Source organism: Dunckerocampus dactyliophorus, chromosome 4 (genome assembly GCF_027744805.1).
Source record: "Dunckerocampus dactyliophorus isolate RoL2022-P2 chromosome 4, RoL_Ddac_1.1, whole genome shotgun sequence".
Taxonomy (NCBI): Eukaryota; Metazoa; Chordata; class Actinopteri; order Syngnathiformes; family Syngnathidae; genus Dunckerocampus; species Dunckerocampus dactyliophorus.
The window spans coordinates 21,603,746-21,624,135 of NC_072822.1; the positions used below are offsets into that span (position 1 = coordinate 21,603,746).

The 20,390-nt window shown below is 40.0% G+C and overlaps 1 protein-coding gene across 7 annotated transcripts in view; it reads right to left on the minus strand.

Moving 5' to 3' along the window:
- The window catches only part of cabin1 (calcineurin binding protein 1), a 48,964-nt gene that overhangs the window by 22,350 nt on the left and 6,224 nt on the right, over positions 1–20,390 (minus strand). For 3 of the 7 annotated variants that reach the window (XM_054773369.1, XM_054773368.1, XM_054773374.1), the window contains 19 exons: positions 20,238–20,310; positions 19,835–20,022; positions 19,602–19,739; positions 19,313–19,501; positions 17,248–17,490; positions 17,000–17,153; positions 16,797–16,912; positions 16,506–16,667; positions 15,610–15,816; positions 15,145–15,290; positions 14,741–15,002; positions 14,438–14,608; positions 12,640–12,729; positions 12,352–12,512; positions 12,059–12,270; positions 9,522–9,587; positions 8,775–8,954; positions 7,304–7,698; positions 6,551–6,664 (listed from right to left, as the gene is read on the minus strand). In XM_054773369.1, coding sequence (XP_054629344.1) covers positions 6,551–6,664; positions 7,304–7,698; positions 8,775–8,954; positions 9,522–9,587; positions 12,059–12,270; positions 12,352–12,512; positions 12,640–12,729; positions 14,438–14,608; positions 14,741–15,002; positions 15,145–15,290; positions 15,610–15,816; positions 16,506–16,667; positions 16,797–16,912; positions 17,000–17,153; positions 17,248–17,490; positions 19,313–19,501; positions 19,602–19,739; positions 19,835–20,022; positions 20,238–20,310 — 3,267 coding nt within the window. The remainder of the gene's footprint in view (positions 1–6,550; positions 6,665–7,303; positions 7,699–8,774; positions 8,955–9,521; positions 9,588–12,058; positions 12,271–12,351; positions 12,513–12,639; positions 12,730–14,437; positions 14,609–14,740; positions 15,003–15,144; positions 15,291–15,609; positions 15,817–16,505; positions 16,668–16,796; positions 16,913–16,999; positions 17,154–17,247; positions 17,491–19,312; positions 19,502–19,601; positions 19,740–19,834; positions 20,023–20,237; positions 20,311–20,390) is intronic. The other 4 variants (XM_054773371.1, XM_054773372.1, XM_054773373.1 and 1 more) reach the window with 4 other exon arrangements.

Below are 20,390 nucleotides of genomic sequence, written 5' to 3' on the forward strand. Positions count from 1 at the left end.
GCATGAAAATATGGCAAAGGAACCCTATCAAACAATAATACATATCTAAAGACAGACTTCCCACCAACAGAGATAGTGACAAAGCTACTACCATAAATAGACCTTGTATTTGAAATGCTTATATTGAACAGCCTCCCAGAAGGTTATGCCTCATTTACTCTTCTCACACTCCTTGATGCATCTCCTAATGTATGATTAAATCTGTGAGGCCAGCAAAGTTTCCAAAAGGTGCAGGAACAACTGTGTGGAATTATATGAAGTAGAAGGACGCTCGTGGTAAAGATTATCAGAAGGTTCCAGCAGCGGCAGGATAAGCATGACAAGGGGGTGGGTGTTATTCACTTGGAATAACATCTCTGATGGAGGAGAGCTGTTCAGAAAACCATCAAACCATCATCAAATCTGTTTTGGGAATGAAAAGCTGTGGCTTTATGCAGATTATTATGTGGCACAACAGCTAAAGCAGCTTTGTAAGACTTTAACTGAAATGATTTTAAGCATCTTTTTTTGGTGAGAAAATATGACCAGTGCCAGTGGCAGTACAGCAGACATAATTAACAATATAAAATAAATCTAATATACATACAATAATTCATAAATAAACAAATAATATAATTAATATAAATTATATATTGGTCATAATCAGACATGCATTGACTATCAAAACTTTAATAGTTTGCAGAAATCGTTTGGTTGACGAAAAGGAACAGCGGACATGCAACATTAAATGGTGAAAATATTGCAAGCAACCATACGGTTTGCTCAATGCAGCAGCTTGACAAAAATAGTATGACACACAGGCAGCCATCTAGCCCTTAAGCTTTGTGAGAAGTGTGAGCCATGACAAAACGCAAACATACTTCCACAAAAAAACATTTTGGCTGTGGTCAAATCTTACTGGATGCACGTTTTAATGTGGCTTTCCTGAATGCACAAAAAACAAAATTCCCCTGGTACAACAAAGAAAAAGTTGGTTGATTGATAGCATGGCAATGGACATGGGATGCAATGAACAGACAGATTACTTGATGGAGAACTGTACCAGACAACTTTATATAGAGCTTGGATCATAACATTGCGTCATTGTTACATACATAGTGGACAAGCAATTAATGATGAAGATTCTGACTTGCAGACCGCAATTATATACTTTCCATGGAACAGGTGGATGTCAACTTGACCAAAAGCCAGGTATTTGTAGCAAGGAGTAAACATACACATGTAAGACTTTTACCCTATTTGTCAAGACTGTCCAACTTATGAGCTGTACTTTTACGTACTCAGACTTCAGTCTGCAGAGAGCATTCTATGTGTAGCTTTCTCATGATACAAAGAAATTCATGATATCATTGGTCATGTGACTAGTAGTAACCAGCAGCCATTGCCGCAGTTAAGCAATTGCAACATTAGCATTCTGCGAACCAGTTACGTGCAACTTGAGAAAAACATTTCTTTTTAACCCAACATGGCAGCTACAAGGCGGGTGGTACCATTTGTCATCTTAAGCCATCAAGATGAAATCAAGAATCAACTATTTGCTAAGCATCTATACACATCTATTCACCCTTACCACAACTCAACGTCTTACAAAATGCCACAACTTAAGAGTTAGTTTCTTCAAAAGTCTGAGTAGGAGACAGAAAGCGACTCACCATCACCACAGAAGGCTATTCCTTGTTTACGGTGTTAGTATTTTTTGGGGTGGGGGGAAGATTCCTTGCTGGCGTTCGCAGTACCAGCATCACTGGTAGCGCCTCCACCCTGAAAGAGGCTCAAGCTCAGAGAGCAAGGGTTGGGCTGCATTTGGGTGCGAGGGCAGCGAGAGCTGCAGAGGAGGAAAAGCGGGAAGCAGAGCTGCACACGGCAGAAGAAGACCAGAAGAAGGAAGATATGATAGCTGCCTTGGCAAGAGGAGAACCAGCACTGGAGTCAGGGCCTATGAGCGCAGAACACAGCTGACTCGTTCCGCTCCAGCTTTCAGATGCTGCCATCTCAAAACAAAAACACCCACGCACTCCATCTCCACTCTCCCCTGACCCCAGCCTGCTGGAGTTCTTCCCCCCCCCCCCCCCCCCTCCTCCCGTGCTTTCTCTTGCACTATACACAGTGTACAGCCAACCCTTGTAGGTCCATGCCAGCCAATCATAGACAAGCAACAGAAAGTCCCGCCTATTAATGCACACCCACACACAAACAGAGCAGTGAGAGACTAATGAGGAAACCGAACAAGAGCAACACAGGGAGGAGATGAGTGGAGCGAACAGCAGCCAGGGGGAGGGGTAGAGCATGATCGTGCTGAAGAGAGAGCAACAGGAAGACAGCACGAGAACACAAACTGGCTGAAAGAGGAATTGGGTGCTACTGCAGCAACTGCAAAGCTGGCACACCAAGAAAGGCAAAGAAGAGGTTTGTATAAACAAATTCCACGTTAACCACAGAAAACACCATAACTTCCCGTGTTGCCCGAAAAGACAAGCATTAACTGCATGTACAATATTTCCTCAGCTAAGAGCCCTCACCTTCTTCTCTTCCTGTCTTTTTCAACACTGGCTGTGTCTCTCCAAATGGCCACCAGAAACATGCTCCACACACACACACACACACACACACACACACACACTTGTTTATCCTGCTTCCTGTTGTGTGAGTGAAGAGCAAAGTGCTGAAAAAGGTCAAGCTCAACCAAATAGAGCTGAGAGGCAGTGGAATCCCTTCTGGAAGCCAGGGCTAACCCTCCAACATGGAAATCAAAACATTAGCAAAATGTTTTCACTGTCCAATAACCCTCCCCTAAGAAGAAAAAAAAAAAAAAACTTTCTCCTAAGTGGAGCTCCACCTACATACACCACACTATGCAGTTGAACACACACGTTTGAGTCATACATCACACCGAAGGAAGTTATGTAAGACTAACTACTCCATGTAAGACTATTGTAACATTCTACAAAAGGCCCTCTCAATAAGACTGCTTAAGTAAGGCTGTAACAATATGAGATTTACATTTGCGTTTGAAACATGAGAGGATAAAGGGTGAGTGTGCATGTACCTGTGGGTGGAAGACTTTGTAATTTGGTTTCTCAGTTTCTCACACCTCAGCGTGACATCCCTGTTTATATGCACTATCGCCACTGCGATTATTGGCCGTGCGCTGTATGCCTCCCAAAACGCTAGATGGCGCTAATGCTCCTTTCATCACAGGTAAAAGTTTGACTTTTCCAATTGACATGTTGGCAACTGTGTCTTGGCTGCAAATGTGCATAAGGAGGAATTCTACGAGCTACGTTGTGCTGTGCTATCACTTGAAAAATAAAAATATAAAATTGAAGTGATTACGCAAAACAATTACCTGCCAGACAACTGTTGCCCTCTATTCAATTTATTACAAGCAAGAGAGAGAACTCGTTTTCCAATCGCATAACCTTGGTATTTTAATCTGACTTTTAAAAAGTCAAACATGATCTAATTTTAGTGCATGTAAACATACACGAGTGTGTATGTTGGAGATGTGAGGAAGACTCATCACAACTACTGAAATATCTCATACGAGCAGACACCACTGATTCCTCAATATTATAACCGCTAAAGAATCATAGGAGTGTTAAGGTGGCTGTAGAGGTGTTATTTCATGTCTACAGGGCTCAAATAACGGTAAAAACCGTATTTAGAAAGTCAGAACAGGTTTTCCATGTTCTAACTACGAAAATATTCCATTTATTAATAGTGAATCCTGCTTCACGGAAATTCAGTTATCGCTGTGGGATCTGGAACTAATTAACCGTGATAAACGAGGGATGACTGTAATGGACTAAAAATCCCACTCAATGACCCCATTATCTTCCAACTGAAGTTTGGCCATATGGTGCAAGTGCTATTTTAATTTTAAACATGCATATCCAATGGATGTTTTCTACAGCCACGCTACAACATCCTTTCAAAACAGAAGTAAAATAAGTTAGTTTATACAGAGCCCCATTAATGCAGCTCAACCATGGCAAGTAGGAAAAGTAGGGCATTGTGACCTCAATTGAGAACTCCAGACTCATGTCACCTGACTTCAAAATGTCATACATTGTGCACTGTGTTGGCTTGGTAAAGTTGTGAATTACCTTGGTGTTTCTGTCACCAGAGAGATGACTCGAGCACAAACTTTGTCTTCTAAAAACACAGACAATAAAGACTTGTCAGGATGTCAGTACACCTGTCAGCCGACACCGACTTAAGAGAAGTTAGCCGCTCCACAGTTTTGACACCCATATCAACAAGGCAAAAAAGTCGGTGCAGAGAAAGGACTTTTTATCCTTCAACTCTTACTTTTGCACAGATTTGACATCCCTTGTGACAACAAGGAAACGAAAGGCTTGCAGATTCAGAAGACATTGCTAATGCAACACCCACCATAAACTCAGTGACTCGAGGAAAATATATTTGCAATTAGGTGTGTAACGATCTACAGCATGGATGGATCAATTTCTATTCCTATGATCCAACTACATCAATCTGTGTTCGGCAAGTTGCCATTCCGGACAACATTTATCTATCTAACATTGTTTAAAAGATAAATCAATCGATTTTATCCATACTGGGAAATAAAGCATTGGATTTAAGCACGGCAGGCTTTGTATGAATGTGTTTTGTTTTTTTCTTAAGCACTTTTAATGATAAAGACATTAAACGTTACTCGATTCAGTCTGTCTGTGATGTCATCGCCATAAGCCAGCAGACAACAAAAAGTAGCGTGGCGGATGGCAGAGGACAAACTGGCAAGCGAGAAATAATTAAGCCACCATTGCGGTCCAGTGTGTAGAAACACTTTGGCTTTTGCAAAGAGGAAGATGTTCCAAGTCTTTCGCTGTTTGTAGGATATGTAAAGGTCAAGAAAAATAACATAGCAACACGACAAATTTCTCCAACCACCTACTAAGGCGCCATGGGATTTCACACAACGTTAGTGAATCATTTCGGATTGTATCATTCTAAATTAACCAATATTGTCCTTAAATTGTATCGGCAACAATGAATCAAGATATGAATCGAATCGTGATTCAAACGAATCGTTACACCCCTATTTGCAATCATTTAAGAAAGGTTGTCTCATGGTTGTGCTTGCTTTGTAAGGAACAGTAAAGCTTTGACAGTTGGTATACCAGGATGGAAGGCTTGCTTCCAGAAGGGGCTCTGTGAGAACCCTGTGGGAGCCAGCTCACTGCAGAGCTCTTGCTCTGACGTGGCCCACATCGCCTTTACAGTCTGATATCAGAAACTCAATGGGACTGGTCACTGGGTTCTTCAGTGTACACACCTATGTACAAGATAATATACACTACAGAAAAACACTGACAGTAACCTGATTTAGACTTAATGTAAGCATGGGTTATCTGTTCTGTGAGAAAAGTAAGTAGGGACCGTTCAACTCCCAGAGTATCTCCTTCAATTACAGAGAGGAAAGGTGGAAAAACAGATGACAAACAAAGTACTAGTAGTCTCCACAGGAAGCCAAGACAAGCCATTCTCTAATCTCCCACTGTGAAATTCCATTTATAGAGCTGCTTATGATCAGTTTTCAGTCCTGATTTTTGAGCGGCCAATTGAATTATGTCAGCCACTGGTGTAAAAAGGGTAAACCCAATGGCATGCCAATCCTCCACTCATTGCAAACACAGCGGCAGATCATTAGTCACAAATGTGAGGACAGACAGAAATTCACAAGCATGTCCCCTGAGATTCTGCTTTAGCTGCACACAGAGTTATGTTACACTTTGGATGCTGCATTAGAAACAACTGCAAAATCTAATAAGATCCAATACAAGAACTGTGTAAAAGATGCCTCTGCAGTTTGCACCTGGATACATGTTTTTAAATCTTGGCCCTTACAATACTTATTGTGTAGTTTTGTATAAAAGCAAACTTATTAACTAGCAAACCAACAAATGACAACCAACACAAACTCTCAACTCATAATCTCAAGCTTAGTGGCGGTAATAATGCTCATGTTTGATTGAAAATGTCAAATGAGAGGTCATTTAAGAAGGTATTTACTGTAGTTTGCAGCGGTGTAGAAATGTGCTGCATCATATTGGGAGGTATGTCTATGAATATTCTCATTCGTCCAATTCATTGTATTCTCAGCTTTCAAGTGGACTGTTCAGAGTGTCTTAGAAGACGTTTCGTCTCTCATCCGAGCAGGCTTCATCAGTTCATTCTCAAAGACTACATCGGACAGCTTGCTCGGATGAGGGGTGAAACATCTATGACAACGTGAACAGACCAGTTGCAATCAATTCAATGAGCTGGGAAAGCATATTGGGAGATGTTTCTAATATTTTGCCTTTTCATGTAACTAAATAAGGAAAAGCAAAAGATCACAGGAATACTCAGTATATTTCAATTTCAATTTCTGACAGTGTCAATCAAAAGTGAGCATAATTATTATTGTCTTGGGAGTGTTTAAGACAACATGGCTAATGTCAACAAAAAGCAAATAGGATATTTATGTTTAGAAACGGACATGGGAAACACAACAAATGAAAAAGGCAATGTGAGCTGAACGTACATTGAACAGGTTTGTCTTGTTTCTTTCACAGAAGAGTCCTTGTGCAGGCATGTGCTTCTGTTGTTGCCATGGGACACTGCTTCCTAGCAACACATCTCGGGCCCACTGTAGGTTCTGTGGTAATAAATAAATTAATAAAAAAAAACATACATGATTACATTTCAATATAATGAGGAATCAGGTGACGACCTTCCTTAAAACATACTGGCATGTTGTATAAACATCTACAAAAACAGTAATCTGCAATTAGTAAAGCCTAAAATATATTTAATAGCTGATGCTGCATTAAAAAATAAAACCTAAAAAAGGCATAATGACATTGTGAAATGTTATAACATTTAAACAGGGAGCTTTCCTCACCTTCTATAGTTTAAGTGGGCACAGAGCTTGTATTACAATGGCTTAACAGAGTACTGACAGAAGGATGCCACCACAGTAAAGTGCAACACAACCTCCCTGTGCCAAACTGGCTGAGAAAGCATGGTTTAACGCCCACGTATACCTCTACCCACAGAGTCTCAGAGCTAATGCAACCTCTTTCTGCAACTAGTGTGAGGAAAAAAAACAACAAGACATTGCAGCTGATATTGTAATTAGTGTCCAAGAATACCACAGTAAATAGCAAGCACTACCTAGTATAAAAGGCCACATCTAATGTTATTGCAAAGGTTTCAGTTTAATGACTGACATTGTTGGTTGTATACACAAAGGCAGACTGTCATAGTTGATAGTTGCAATAAGAGGTAGACTGACCTGGTGGGTCTTGCTGTTGGTGTAAAAGAAAGCCAGACGGTAGAGACTCTTATAGTGCTGAGGGAACCGCCCAAGACAGAGGAAAAGAGCGCGGACACACATTTCCACCAGCATTCGTCTCTGGTCGGTGTGTTCTGCAGGCAGGGCCTTTGGTACCTCAATCAACTCGGCGGGGGGCTCTGGTTTCTTTTTGCCTTCGCTCGCTAGGGTTTGAGAACCAGCCTGTTGAGAGGACGCTACTTTTGGTGGGGTGGCTGGGACAGTCATGGGAGGAAGGCAGGAGTCCATCGAGACTTTGGGAGTTGAAGTATCAGGCAGTGTCACCACCACCATTTCCACAATTTCTTCAATCACATTCTCCTCTGTCTGGGCACCAGTATGTTCTTCACGTGACTCTAAAAGCAGGAAGCCGCAAAAACATAAGTTCTCAAAACACTCTTCTTCAAGATGAGCACTGACGTCAAATGGAAGGAGACCTATTTTGATGTGAGTGAACAAAATGAGCTTAAAGTAGATCCCCACTATTACTTTCCAGAACCACACGCAAATGGCAAAAAAAAACCCAAAAAAACAATGTGACTAATTGAGATGTCCATAAAAATGTCCTCCTCGCCCTCCAAACCAAATTGCTAGCTTGTCATTGACATTCTCCAAATTTCGATCATTTGCGATAAAAGTGACTGTTGGAATTAGATTCAGCTCCAGAACCCTGCCCTCTCTTTTCAATTGCCAATATTCACTCGCAACACAATCCAGGTTTAAGACCTAAATATGCATCACTTATTAGAGGTTATTATTATTTCAAGTATAAAATATTTAGGTAGTCACTTCTAATGAACGATAATGTAATGATGGATGAACAGATGGAATCGAAGTCCCGGTGTAGGCCTTTAGCATGGTCATGAGGCTAGCAGGCTAGATAAGATGATTCTCTCTGCCATGTCCACATAAGCCACAAATCTTCCCTGTTGTAATTCCAGTAACGACTTACAATAATATATTAACTTGTGTTGTGTTGTGTTGTGCACCTCACTGCAATTTCTGAGGCCCGACTCTCAAGAGTTGACTAAGTTAAGGCCACACGAAAAGGGCGCCACCATCTTGCACTGACATCACGTCATTACATTATGCTGTACTGTATAAATGTGAACATTTTATTTTATTTGTTTATCACGCATGTATAAATTATTACCGAATAGGGTGAATTATATTTGTTTTCTTCAGAAAAAATGGCTTATTTGCAAAAGTAAAAATGTACAAAAAATTGTTTGACCAAAAATTCACAAATTTGCTGGGGCATGAATGCTGAATCGCGAATATGTGGGGATCCACGTAGATGTACAGCAACTCTATATAACTATATCTATATAACTATATATATTATAACTATATAACGATGTTCTGGCATTTATTCAATTCAGATTGGGAGCGTTGTCATCACCAATGCGAGTATGTTGGTCCTTGTGTGTACCTATGTCCTCGGGGGCAGGTTGGCCTTCCTTCACAGGCGTTGTGCTCTCTGATGATGAAGAAGTGACTTTCCCAGAAGCTGGTATGTGGCTGCTGTCTTGTGAGCTGGTGGGATCTGTGAAGGCATCCTGGGTAGAGTTGGAGTCAGAGAGCAAGACCACTTCGCTGTCCTGACTGCGCTCTGTGAAAATGAGAAACAACACAAGTCATTTTCCCCCATGAATAACTGTTGTTGGAAAATCATGAAAAAGGCATATACAATTTTTTTTCCTAAAATGTGGGTATGCATGGTTCTTTAGTTTACATTTATTATACTGTCTATATTGTTCAAAGATTCTGGTGCAAAATGCAAAATTAACAAATCCTTCTTAGAATATCAGTAATCACAATACAAGGAGGTTGTTACACGAGGAGGTTTGGGTAAAGGTGGGCTTGGGTGTGGTTAGTTTGGAAAGGAGTCCAAATCTATGCCAGAGTTCTTAACTGCTATGTTATTATCAGAAATCTGGAGAATCATTGGCAGAGAACTGTAGATGACCAAATCAGGAGTTGAGGGTAACACATACAGGAGTTTTCAAAGGATTCACAGTCATGAGTAAACAGCAAATATCTTACAGCACTGTAAGCCTCATGTGAAGTTAAAATTGTGTAAATGGGTGCCTCTATTAAGAATGCACTTCATTACAGAGCTGTTTTCTGACTGAAGACATAGCCTCTGAGAGAGTTTGGTGGGTTTGGAGAGCAGTACCATTCAGGGAGGCCAGCCATATTGAAGACCTGGGCAAGCAGTAATCATGGTCAAACTCTGGTGAGGCTGTTGAAGATATGGGGAGCTGATTTTACAACAATATCAAACAGAACTGTACCTCTGAATGCATTTTATACATTGCATTTAAAGTTACAAAATCAAATGACAAATGAGGGCACTTTGATAAAAGCCACTCCCCCTGTAGAACCTAATTCAGACAATTATTCTTCATTACAATAGATGTAAAGTTACCTTTTCACATCTAAGCCTGAAACAAGATTGCCTATATCTTCAAAATAATCAATGTAAGACGAGGTGCTTTTTACACTCAACAGGACAGCAGCATATCCTAGTGTTGTCCTGGACACAATTAAGAGAAAACAACTGATAACTGAATGTCTGAATCAGGCCCTACAATCTTATCACCTTAATGTGCTTTAAGCAGAGAGACTGGCTATTATGCGCATAGTCCCACATTTCTAATAACGAGTTTCAGTTCTTTGCCAATAACAGACCACCCACATTGTTTCTGACTTTGCTCCTTTGTACTAAATGGATATAATTTCCAATTATGTCTCATTAGTGTGAAAAACATGATTCACACAGGACAAGACATCTGCAGGGAGTCCAGATTTTTTCGTCAAATTGAGCCCACACCAAATCTACAAAAGACACCATATGAAGCACCAGACCAGACACTGGAGTGAATTGTGTTAAGGGACTCAGTTCGTCCAGTAGTGGAGACAATCCCCCCATCAGAGCTACATGCATAAAAATGGCAAAGCAGGTGGTAATAGCAAGCAGGCAAAAGAGGCAGCAGGCAGGCAGGTAGGTAGGTAGGTAGGTAGGAATGTAGGTAGGGAGGTAGGACAGAATCTGGAAAAGGGAGGGACAAAACTGGCAACATGGGCAATATGGCTGCATTTTTCACACATTCAAGCTTAAGATGAACATGTGATGCATGGAAATATGTAAATACAGTATATGGTTTTTCTCCTGGTGGACATGATCTTAGTCTAATCATTTCAACAAAATTTCCTTTAAATCCTCCCCAGCTGTGGAAACTCTTCCATGTATTTCACAGAAGGATAAAATGTTTGTGTAATGTGATACCTGGATGACATAATGCCAATTTCAAAATATTTAAACAACATCGCAGGTATAAGACTTAACATTAACTCATTAATCCATTTTCTCTACCTCAAGTAGGGTTGTGGGTGAGCTGGAGCCTATCCCAACAGACTGGACGAGGTACACCCTGGGCTGGTCACCAACGCATCGCAGGGCAGATGCAGAGTAACAACCATTCACACTCACATGTATGATCAAGTTAGAATCTCCAATTAACCTAACATATACATTTTTTGGGATGTGGGAGGAAGCCAGAGTGCCCAGGGAAAATGGAGAAAAACCCACGTGAGCATGTGGAAAACATAACACACACGCACGCACGCACGCACGCACATACACAATCATTAATAAACTTTCGCTTCTTAGTTTTACAAACATATCTGCATGAGGATTATTTGAGCCTGAGAATATACACTATGTAGACTAAGTACTGGGACATATAGCATTGGATCATTTGTCAGGTCAGACATTTTGGATGTTAGACAAGTGGGCCTGACTACAAATATCTTTTCTTTATCCCAAAAGTGTTTGACAGGGATGGGTCAGACCACTCAAGTTCTTCCACACCAAACTCATCCTAAAATGCCTATGTGGATCTTGTGAGTTGGAAGGACGGAATTGCCCAAATGTCTTGTTAAGATGACAAAATGAGAATCAGGGAGAGTTAAGGGAACCATCCTAGATTTATTAATTAAATGACTGAAAAGTGGTGTGTTACAAGATAAGTCCATATATAATTTCCTTTTGATGAGTCAAGTTTTTTCAGTTTACTGAATGAAGGTCCATCCTTAATTCATTCTAATGTAATTAATGCTCATATAAAGTAACACTTTTGTCTGACTGTGTGTGGAAGTTGTTTTTTTATATTTATATTTTATTATTATTATTTATATTATTATTTATTATTATTAAATAATTTGTTATTTCGATAATCTGCTCATTTATCTTGATTGATTAATCTTCCCGTATACTTTTTATGACTATTTACTTAAGGTTTATTTTTGACATCAGTTTCTGTATTACCCGTTTCTACATTATTATTACATGTAAATAAGCTTGTTTGTTGATTTTAATTTGACTAATCAATGGGCTTTATGTAGAATATAAGGAGAAGCAAGCTGGTTAGCAAAGTTGAAAAGGACAAGGTTATGATGAGCCAAACACTTACATGCGCACATTCAGGCCTTTGTAGCCTTTGCAAGTCTACTGCCGTTAGAAAAGAATTCAAGTAGCCATATTGCCCATTTCACCACATCCCAACCACCCAGTGTACAGGGATCATTCTAACCAAAGCACATAACATGGGAATTATCAATCTGAGCACTCCTAAGTGGAATTCCATTCCCAGTGCAAAAAAAGGGCAAAGGGCCCAAGCCCAGAGACAGTGTCTAGGACTGGGACTGTACCATCAGCCTGCTGTTCCTCATGCCGCTGCTGCTGCCACTGCTGCCGTCGAAGTGTTTTGCGTTTGGCGTAATCGTGGTCAAATGGCGTGGCCACGTAGAGAGGGGATGTCACACCTGGGGTGGCAACTGATGGAAGTGAGGAGCTGAGGACGTTCCCTATGCCTATTGAAGAGCTATTAAAGTCTTCATCCATCAGAGAGGTAGATTTCTCCCTGAAATTAAAAACAAATAAATGTATTTATACAATAAAATACGCTTTTAGTCATTCCTGTAGGGTCTTAATGGTTACTTACTTTTCATTAGACCTGGGTATGCTGGGCATATTCTTTTCTTCCCCTCTGGCAAATGGCCCTAAAGCTGCCTCAACCAACAAACTGAACAAGGCCTCATGGTCCAGACTGGGCTCATTAGACTCCAGTAGCTTTAGGATGGTGGTGCTGAGACGAAAATGCAACTAGAAGAAGTACATTTAACAATTCCTTTCAATCTGAGTGCTTTCACACACAAACGCCATTAAGTTTCTCATAATTCAGACCTGCAGGCACTTAGGCTAATATAGCAGCTATTTACGAGTGATTTACCTCCAGGGCTTCCATAGCCAGGTCAGGTGGATTGTGATAATGGATTTTACGAGGGTATCTGGCAGCCTCTTCATGCAGAAAGTGTGCTGCCTTCAAATGTAAAAAGATGACACTCAACAAACCGGTAAAGAATCAAATGACAATATCAATAAACAGATGAAATGACAGGACGGGTTTTATACAGAAAAGGGGAAACTGTTGAGTGCTGTAATAAGGATTCTCTATGCTTGGTAAGATAGCAACTACGCCCCCTCTCCTCCAATTGCACCCAACCTCAATGACATCGTGTTTGAAATCTCAAAAGTTCACCTGCCTCCAACAATTTAATCATAACAGAGCTATGACTAATGCCATGTATTTTTTTCTCTTGGGAAAACACAAATGACAAGGGTGTCTTATGAGAGGAGAGATGCGGTAAGCTTTGTTTCTGTAGGTGGATTATGAAACCACCTTCCTTTTTTTGCAGCCTACATAGTAATAATAACTTAAGAATAGATAATAACTTAAGACCTCAATTGGATTCCCTTGTTTTCTAATTAACAAAAACAAAATATAAATTAAACTTTTTGTGGGGTAGCATGTCAGCCTTACAGACAGGAGATCAAGGGTTAAAATCTGTTGCAACATCCGTGTGGCATTTGCATGTTCTCCCTGTGCGGGCAGGGTTTCCGCTACATGTAATTGATTGTGGCGCAGTGCCACAACAAAATAAAAGCCACCACGAGGTTTTTTTTTTTAATTTATTTGAAAACAATGTTGAGTAATATATTGTATGAATGGATATATATTCTATATATCTAGATACAGTATATACCGTAAAGCACCGTGTATAAACCGCACTTTTTTTCCACTGGTAAGAAGCAAAAAATCAAGGTGCGGTTTATACACGATGACAGGTCTGTGACCTGACGCAGAAATTGACAAGAAGTCCATTTTAGAATAGCCGTCTGTGGGTCAGACAGTTGCTTTGACTTTAGCGCCCTCTGCTGTACAGTTGCTGAAAATGCTTGTGTATGCAACTAACTTATCTGACGGCTGTCTGTATTTTCACACAGTGAACCGATCGCTATATACACTGAAGCTAACCTAAACTTCCAATGTAAAATACAATACAAGGTTGGAGTTTTTTCAAATTCACACTGAAGCAATGAAATAAAATAATAAGAGAAAAAGAGAAGCAGTGAAAGATAAGATATCAAAACATCTCTGAAAATTGCTAATTTCTTTATTTGGATTTTTTTATTATTATTATTATTATTAATCTGTGCTTAGCCATAATATTAAAGATCTAGATGCCAAAGTTCAGATTTCGTCTTTATTCTTCTTTTTGAAATTGCTTAGTACCTTTACGCATGTTGATTTGAGATGAAAGAGTTGGCAAGCATTTATGAACTAAAATTCCCCCCCCCCCCCCCCCCCCCCCCCATCTCTGTAGTTAAATAAGTTAATAAATAAATCATAAAATTGTCAATTTGCCATAAAAAAAAAGATGCAGGAGCGGCACGACACAGTGGCAGTTCGCCCTCCCATGCAGCCCACCAACACAGCTTCAAAAAATTCTAAGGGAAACCCTGGCGTGTGTTTCTCCGGGTACTCCGGCTTCCACCCACATCTCAAAAACATGCACGTTAGGCCAATTGGAGACTCTAAATTGTCCATAGGCGTGAATGTTAGTGTGAATGGTTGTTGTCTATTATTGTAAATACCCAACTTCACTGTTAAAAATACACTGTATTCAGAGGTCTTTGATGGTTAGATACGACCAAACACAACAAGTGAAGTCCCCAGAGCCGTTTACCTTTTGGTAAAGCTGCAGATATTCCACAGGCGGCTGTTTGCGTTTCTCTGCTATTTTCCCCAGCATATAGTGAATGAGCCATTCTTCTTCGTCACTGTCTCCCTCACAACGTGAAGCACCCTGGAAGCACTGAGATGCAGTCTCTAACATGGAATCTCTCCTTTCCTCCATCTGAAAACAAAGGCACAGCAGAGCTTTTGTATGTCATTTTGATGACTACGCAGCTACTACCACCACCAAGTGACGTGACACCTCTGACATCCGGTATGAAATTGAAATTGAGCTTGTTAACATTTGCCTCACCTGTTTTACTACCTCTGGGGGAAGCTCGTCACGCCACTGCTTTAGCTGCCGTGAAGCAAAGGAGTGCAAAGCATATGATATGGTTCCATATTCAATCCACAACGACAGGTTAGAGCCGTCTATCTCCAGGGCCCGCTTAAAGCAGTTGAGCACTGCCTGTGAGTGTTTCCATATGGGCACGTCACTTTTTAGCTCATTGGAATTGAGTTTCTCCTGAATACGACTGGCCCTTGCTAAGGCCATTCCTGCCCAGGAGTCAAACCTGCCAAGAGAGACATATTGAACATCAGTGCAAGCAAAGTGGAGAGAAAAAAAAAAAAGCAGCATCTACAAAGGTAAGCAGACTAATTCGATAACTTATACAAAACCCAAACTTAATCACTGCCAAAAGAGAAATGACATACCTGTTTGGACACACACAGATATCATGCATATAAAACTTCATGGCTTTGGACTGCTCCTTGTTCTTGAAGTGGTAATCAGCCAGCAGGTAGTAGATCTCATTTATGATTGGAGGGGCAGGAGGGCTTCCATCGGGAAGGCTTGGAACCTTAGAAAACAACACATTGAAAATATATGAGTGGAACTGTTTTCTATAGATAATGTGGGTCAGCAATACTTTTATACTTTTAATACATAAGAGTTTGTGTAAAGTTTAATTCAGTTAGGTACTGGAGGTTTGGCTGAAAACAACAAAATTTTACTTGAAAAACTTGAACGCCAAATAGTATTTAAAAAGAAGCGGAAAACCCATTTAACACAAAAACTATCAATGAAAAGTATATCCCATTGACACAACACATTTATAGAGAAATAAATACAGCTTGTCACACTTGAGCATTGTCTGCTCTACACATTCCCAGACTGACCTTATGTGTCATATCCTCGATGTAGGCAGCTACCTCCTCCATGGTGAGTGTGGGAGTTTCACTTGGGGGGGCAATTCCTGCAAACCTCCTCAACAGATTAGCTAAATCTGCAGATACTGTGCTTGTTTTGTAGCTGTCAAACTCAGGCAGTGACTTTGGTTTAAAATACTGGAACATGAAAAGGGCATCACTCCACAACAGCTCCACCTGCAACACATTGATTAGTTCCAAAGGCCAGTCACAAGATTATACTTTTCATTGTAATGTTATTGTATCAAACTGTCACTAGCAAATAATATTTAAAGCACTAAACTGTATTGGGATTTCCTGTGGAACCTCTTGAAGAGTTTTGTATTGAATAAGTACTGAAAAGGGTGTCCTTCAAATACGTTTGCAACCAATGTCACCCCCTAGTGGTCGTATGTATAAAAAAAATACAAGTACTGTAAGTAACTTTTGTTTTGATCAATTTCTCATCTAGTAATTTAATGCCATTAACGATAAAACTGAAAATTGTCATCTTTAGATGGTATTTGATTTACCCCTTTTGTTAAATCTCCCTACCAGGCAGGTTTACTAATTAAGCAGAGATTAAATCACCTACTGTTTACAAAGTCTATTTATTTGATTATCACTAGTGTTTTGGATAGAGAAAAATAATGTCCTGGTTAATAGTTTAAAAAAAATTATTCATATGATGAAACATATGTCAATAAATTGCTTCAGTGGTATATACAGTAACTGAGGTGTAGCATTTAATTACAATTGAATCCAAGTATTTTGCTGCAGTCCAAAAATGCCATATAACGTATATTTACTATACTATACCATATATACACTATACTATACTATATATTTGCATGTCTATGACTTCCATGAGAACTGGAGTATCTTACCTGTGGAGATGAGTGGTCTTCAAGGAAGCGGGCCTTGCTCTTCTTACTAGGGTAGGCATATAGACAAAAAAAGCACTGCTCTAAGGCCATCTCCAGCTCCTCTTTATAGGGATGTGAATCATTTTTGGCAGTGGCTGCAAACTCTTTTTCCAAAATGTGAACCTATATGGAAGCAGGTATAATATTCAGTTATTGTCAAACTTGTTCCAGCTATAAATAAGTCACACTGACAATTATGTTATGTGAAGTCTCAAGGAGTATACAATACTGTATGTCCACAGAAACACTTACAAAAAACTTGAGAAGTGCTCCATCTGAACTGCAACACAAGGAGCGACGGCCAAGATACTCATGAGCAGTGTTCAGAAGCATCAGAGAGGATGGCAGCATCGGTGAGTCTGAGTCATCTGGAAATTCATGTTAACACAAATCACTCAGTGCAACGGCTAGCATGGCGAAGCACAAACTTGCATGTAAACAAAGACTCAACAAACCTTCATCATCCCCTACAGCCATATGCTGTTGAAGTATACAGCTAAAGGCAGCCTCTTCATGTTTGATTATGTGATATAGAATAATCCATGGCAGCACTGAGAAGAAATAAGGCTCTTTGGGATCGTCGGAAATAGTCATGCTAAGGTCAATCAGCTGAAAAAAAACACAGGATATATTAACATCCAAGACAAACTAATGCCATACAATTAGTGAATTTGTATTCATACGATATCAGCTCTCTTCTAACCTGAATTAGATTGTTTGCCAGTCGAGCCATACTAGAGAAGTGGGAGACATTGCTAAGGAGCTGTGAGTCCTTAGTAAAGCAGACCTCAATGCCATCCAGCAGCTTTGCAATGGTGCCAACCCATTCCTCCTTCGCAGGTGGAGAACTAGTTGGAGAGGAGTTTAGCTGCTGCAAGGCTTCATTCATAGCCAGCTCACTTGCTTCTAGACATTGTTGGTAGTCTTGTAGCTTCAACAGGGAATTCTGTGGCAAAATATGATGGCATGACAGAATAAGATTGCCTGTCACGATAACAAATTTTGATGGACGATAGTTGTGCTACAAATTATTGCCAATAAACAATGTTATTGTCAACATTATTTTGAGACCATTTTTTCATTAATGTAATGATAATATATGGCATAATAATGCGAGTACACCGTATTAAAAGCCATTAACTTTAATTTCTCAAGAGTATTTACAATTTTAATTGGACTGCCAAGATTTTTTTAAATAAAATAAATTAAACAAACATACTGTACTAAATTTGACAGAAGACAAAAAAAAAAAAAACTTAAAATAAAATGGCCTTTCAGTCTTTTAGCAGAAAGAAACAATCGATCACAATATTTCTGCTTTTCAATGCGAAATAACCCGTTAATACTATGGTATGTCAAGGCAGATGTGAGCACATTTGTGTATATACACTTCCTTGATTCACTTTTATCTATATTATGTGTGGAGTACGCTGTTTAAGTTTTATGGGGTGAAACGTTTTGTCAGAAAGTACACGTTTCTTGCACAATGAGGAGTTATACTTCGGGAATCATGGCAGCTGGAACGAAAGTTCCACGATTTTGTATAATTTATTTTAGGGGTGCTTCGATCAGGGTTTTCTGCTGCCAATTCCGATCATCCAGAACTGAAATCGTCCGATACCACTACCGATCACATGGATTAATTATAATTTTTTAAAATTTATCTATGATAAGCGCTATTGGCTATGTGCTATGAAAAAAAGGAACCATAAAATCACCTTAATTTAGACAAAAAAAAACATTTCACTTACTTTTTCAAGACAACATATATGACTCTTGAAAGGATGAGACAGCTTCTTTGGATGTGAGAGTATATGTGAGAGTATATTGGTGGAGTTTTGCAGTACTTCCAGTTGAGTGAGAGAGCGCCCCGCGAACCTGGTGTCTTCCATCGCTGAGAAAGGCTGGTTCTCTCATCCAATCAATTCAGTTATTTCTCGGGTTATTAGCTTAGCGTTTTGACTGTCACGCACATACTGGCAAGTGTCCACATGGCCGCATTAGCTGCCGTTACTGATGATCACACCGTGAGCCTCGAAAACGCTCCATACTCCGTCAAGTGTTTGTTCTTCAAATGCCGTATTAAATGAAAGCTTTTTAACGCGCTACGCCCGCAATATAATTTTCGTGGCATGTGTTAAGTTCCATCCCAGCTGCAATAGTTTTAGTCACAGGTGATCAGCTTTTGTGATCGACGTTGAAAGGCATTTATCGGCATTATGCTGATCACATGATTTCATGGAAAAATCGGCTGATAATGACTGGTGGCCAATTGATCTGAGAATCCCTAATTTATTTAATTGTCAACCTTTTTCCATGTCACAAAATGACAATGCACAAGCGGGCTGAAACTGACATGAGGTTGTGCTTTATGCACAACAGGGACGAAAAGTATTTGATCGTGTAGCACACAACACACACAGCTAGCAAGTAGTGCACTCGCTAGTGTGTAGCAAAGAGACTGTATGACTGACAGAGGGTTCATGCACTCTGTTAATTCTTCTATAGAACTAACACGCCCATGTGTTGCGACGGAGGCACAGAGTGAACCCTCATCATCCAGCCTGTTTGGTAGAAAAAGAGGAGGAAAACAAACACGCATGCACGTCATTTTACGAAGGCCGGCAAAATTATCGAGTGTTTTTATTTATCGTGCGTTTAATTGATCTGATTATCGTGGTAGGCCTATGAACCAGCAATCATACAGTATATTACATTCCATGAAGAAATGCATTGATGTTAAATTAAGAGATGCAGCATAATCTAACCTGAAGCAGCAGAAGCTGAGCAGGACGTTCTGGTGCTGAACTAACAAAGTCCAAATGTTTACTCCTGCTGCCGTAATTAAGAGTTGGCTGCAACAGGCGCACAACTGACTCAAAGTCTGATGATTCAAAGAGCCGCTGGATTTCCTCCAATGACTGACAGCGTTCCAGAGACTTCAGTCTTTTGTCAATCTGTCCATGAAAACAGAAAAATAATATTTTGATTAAAATAAAGGATTAAAAGCAACAAATTGATTAAAACATCTTGTGGGCAATAAACCAGTACACGGACCTCCTCTACAGAGATTGCTGCATCTACCCTTAAATTTGGCACTTTGATTGTATAATATCTCCCTTCAGGGGACTTGGGTTTGCTCTGCAACAGCCCTGTACAGACATCATAGCTCTCCAAGGCTAAGTCCATGTCTCCCTAGAAAGAGGAAAGAGACAAATATCCTTATCGTATCTGGTTGAGATGAGTGTAAAGGACTCATACAGTCAAGAGGTTAAAAAACATGTACCTACCTGGAGGGCAAGGGAACGAGCCTTCAGCCAGTAGACACGCACCATGACATCTAACCAGTTGTCCTCAAACAGATCTTTTTGGGATGAACCTAAAGCCAGGAGCAACAAATCAGCCTGGAAATGTTGCCCAGGGAATTCATTCTCATCTGTGTCATTGCAGGAACCACTGCTGCTTCTTCTAGGAGACACTAAAAAGGAAAAACAAGCTTGTTATTTACTTGCTATTCGGCACTAACAACCTTCCAAAATATAACAAAATATCTATATTATCAATTGTACTCAAAATGCAGGCCTCTATTTGACAGCGCACTTTTGAGGGGGAAAAAAAAAAAACATTAAACACATTTTAAACACTCCAATTTGGTTGATGAGTGCCTAATTAAAGAACACTAACCATACCCACCAGTCTTGCCTTTATTGTGCGACCACTGCTCCAACTGCAATTCCATACAGGCCAAGCTCATTTCTAACATTTCCTGCACATGAAGTAGACATGTATCGACTCATTGGAATGTAATCATTGTGATCACAAAATTGTAGGTAAATCCAAACTGAT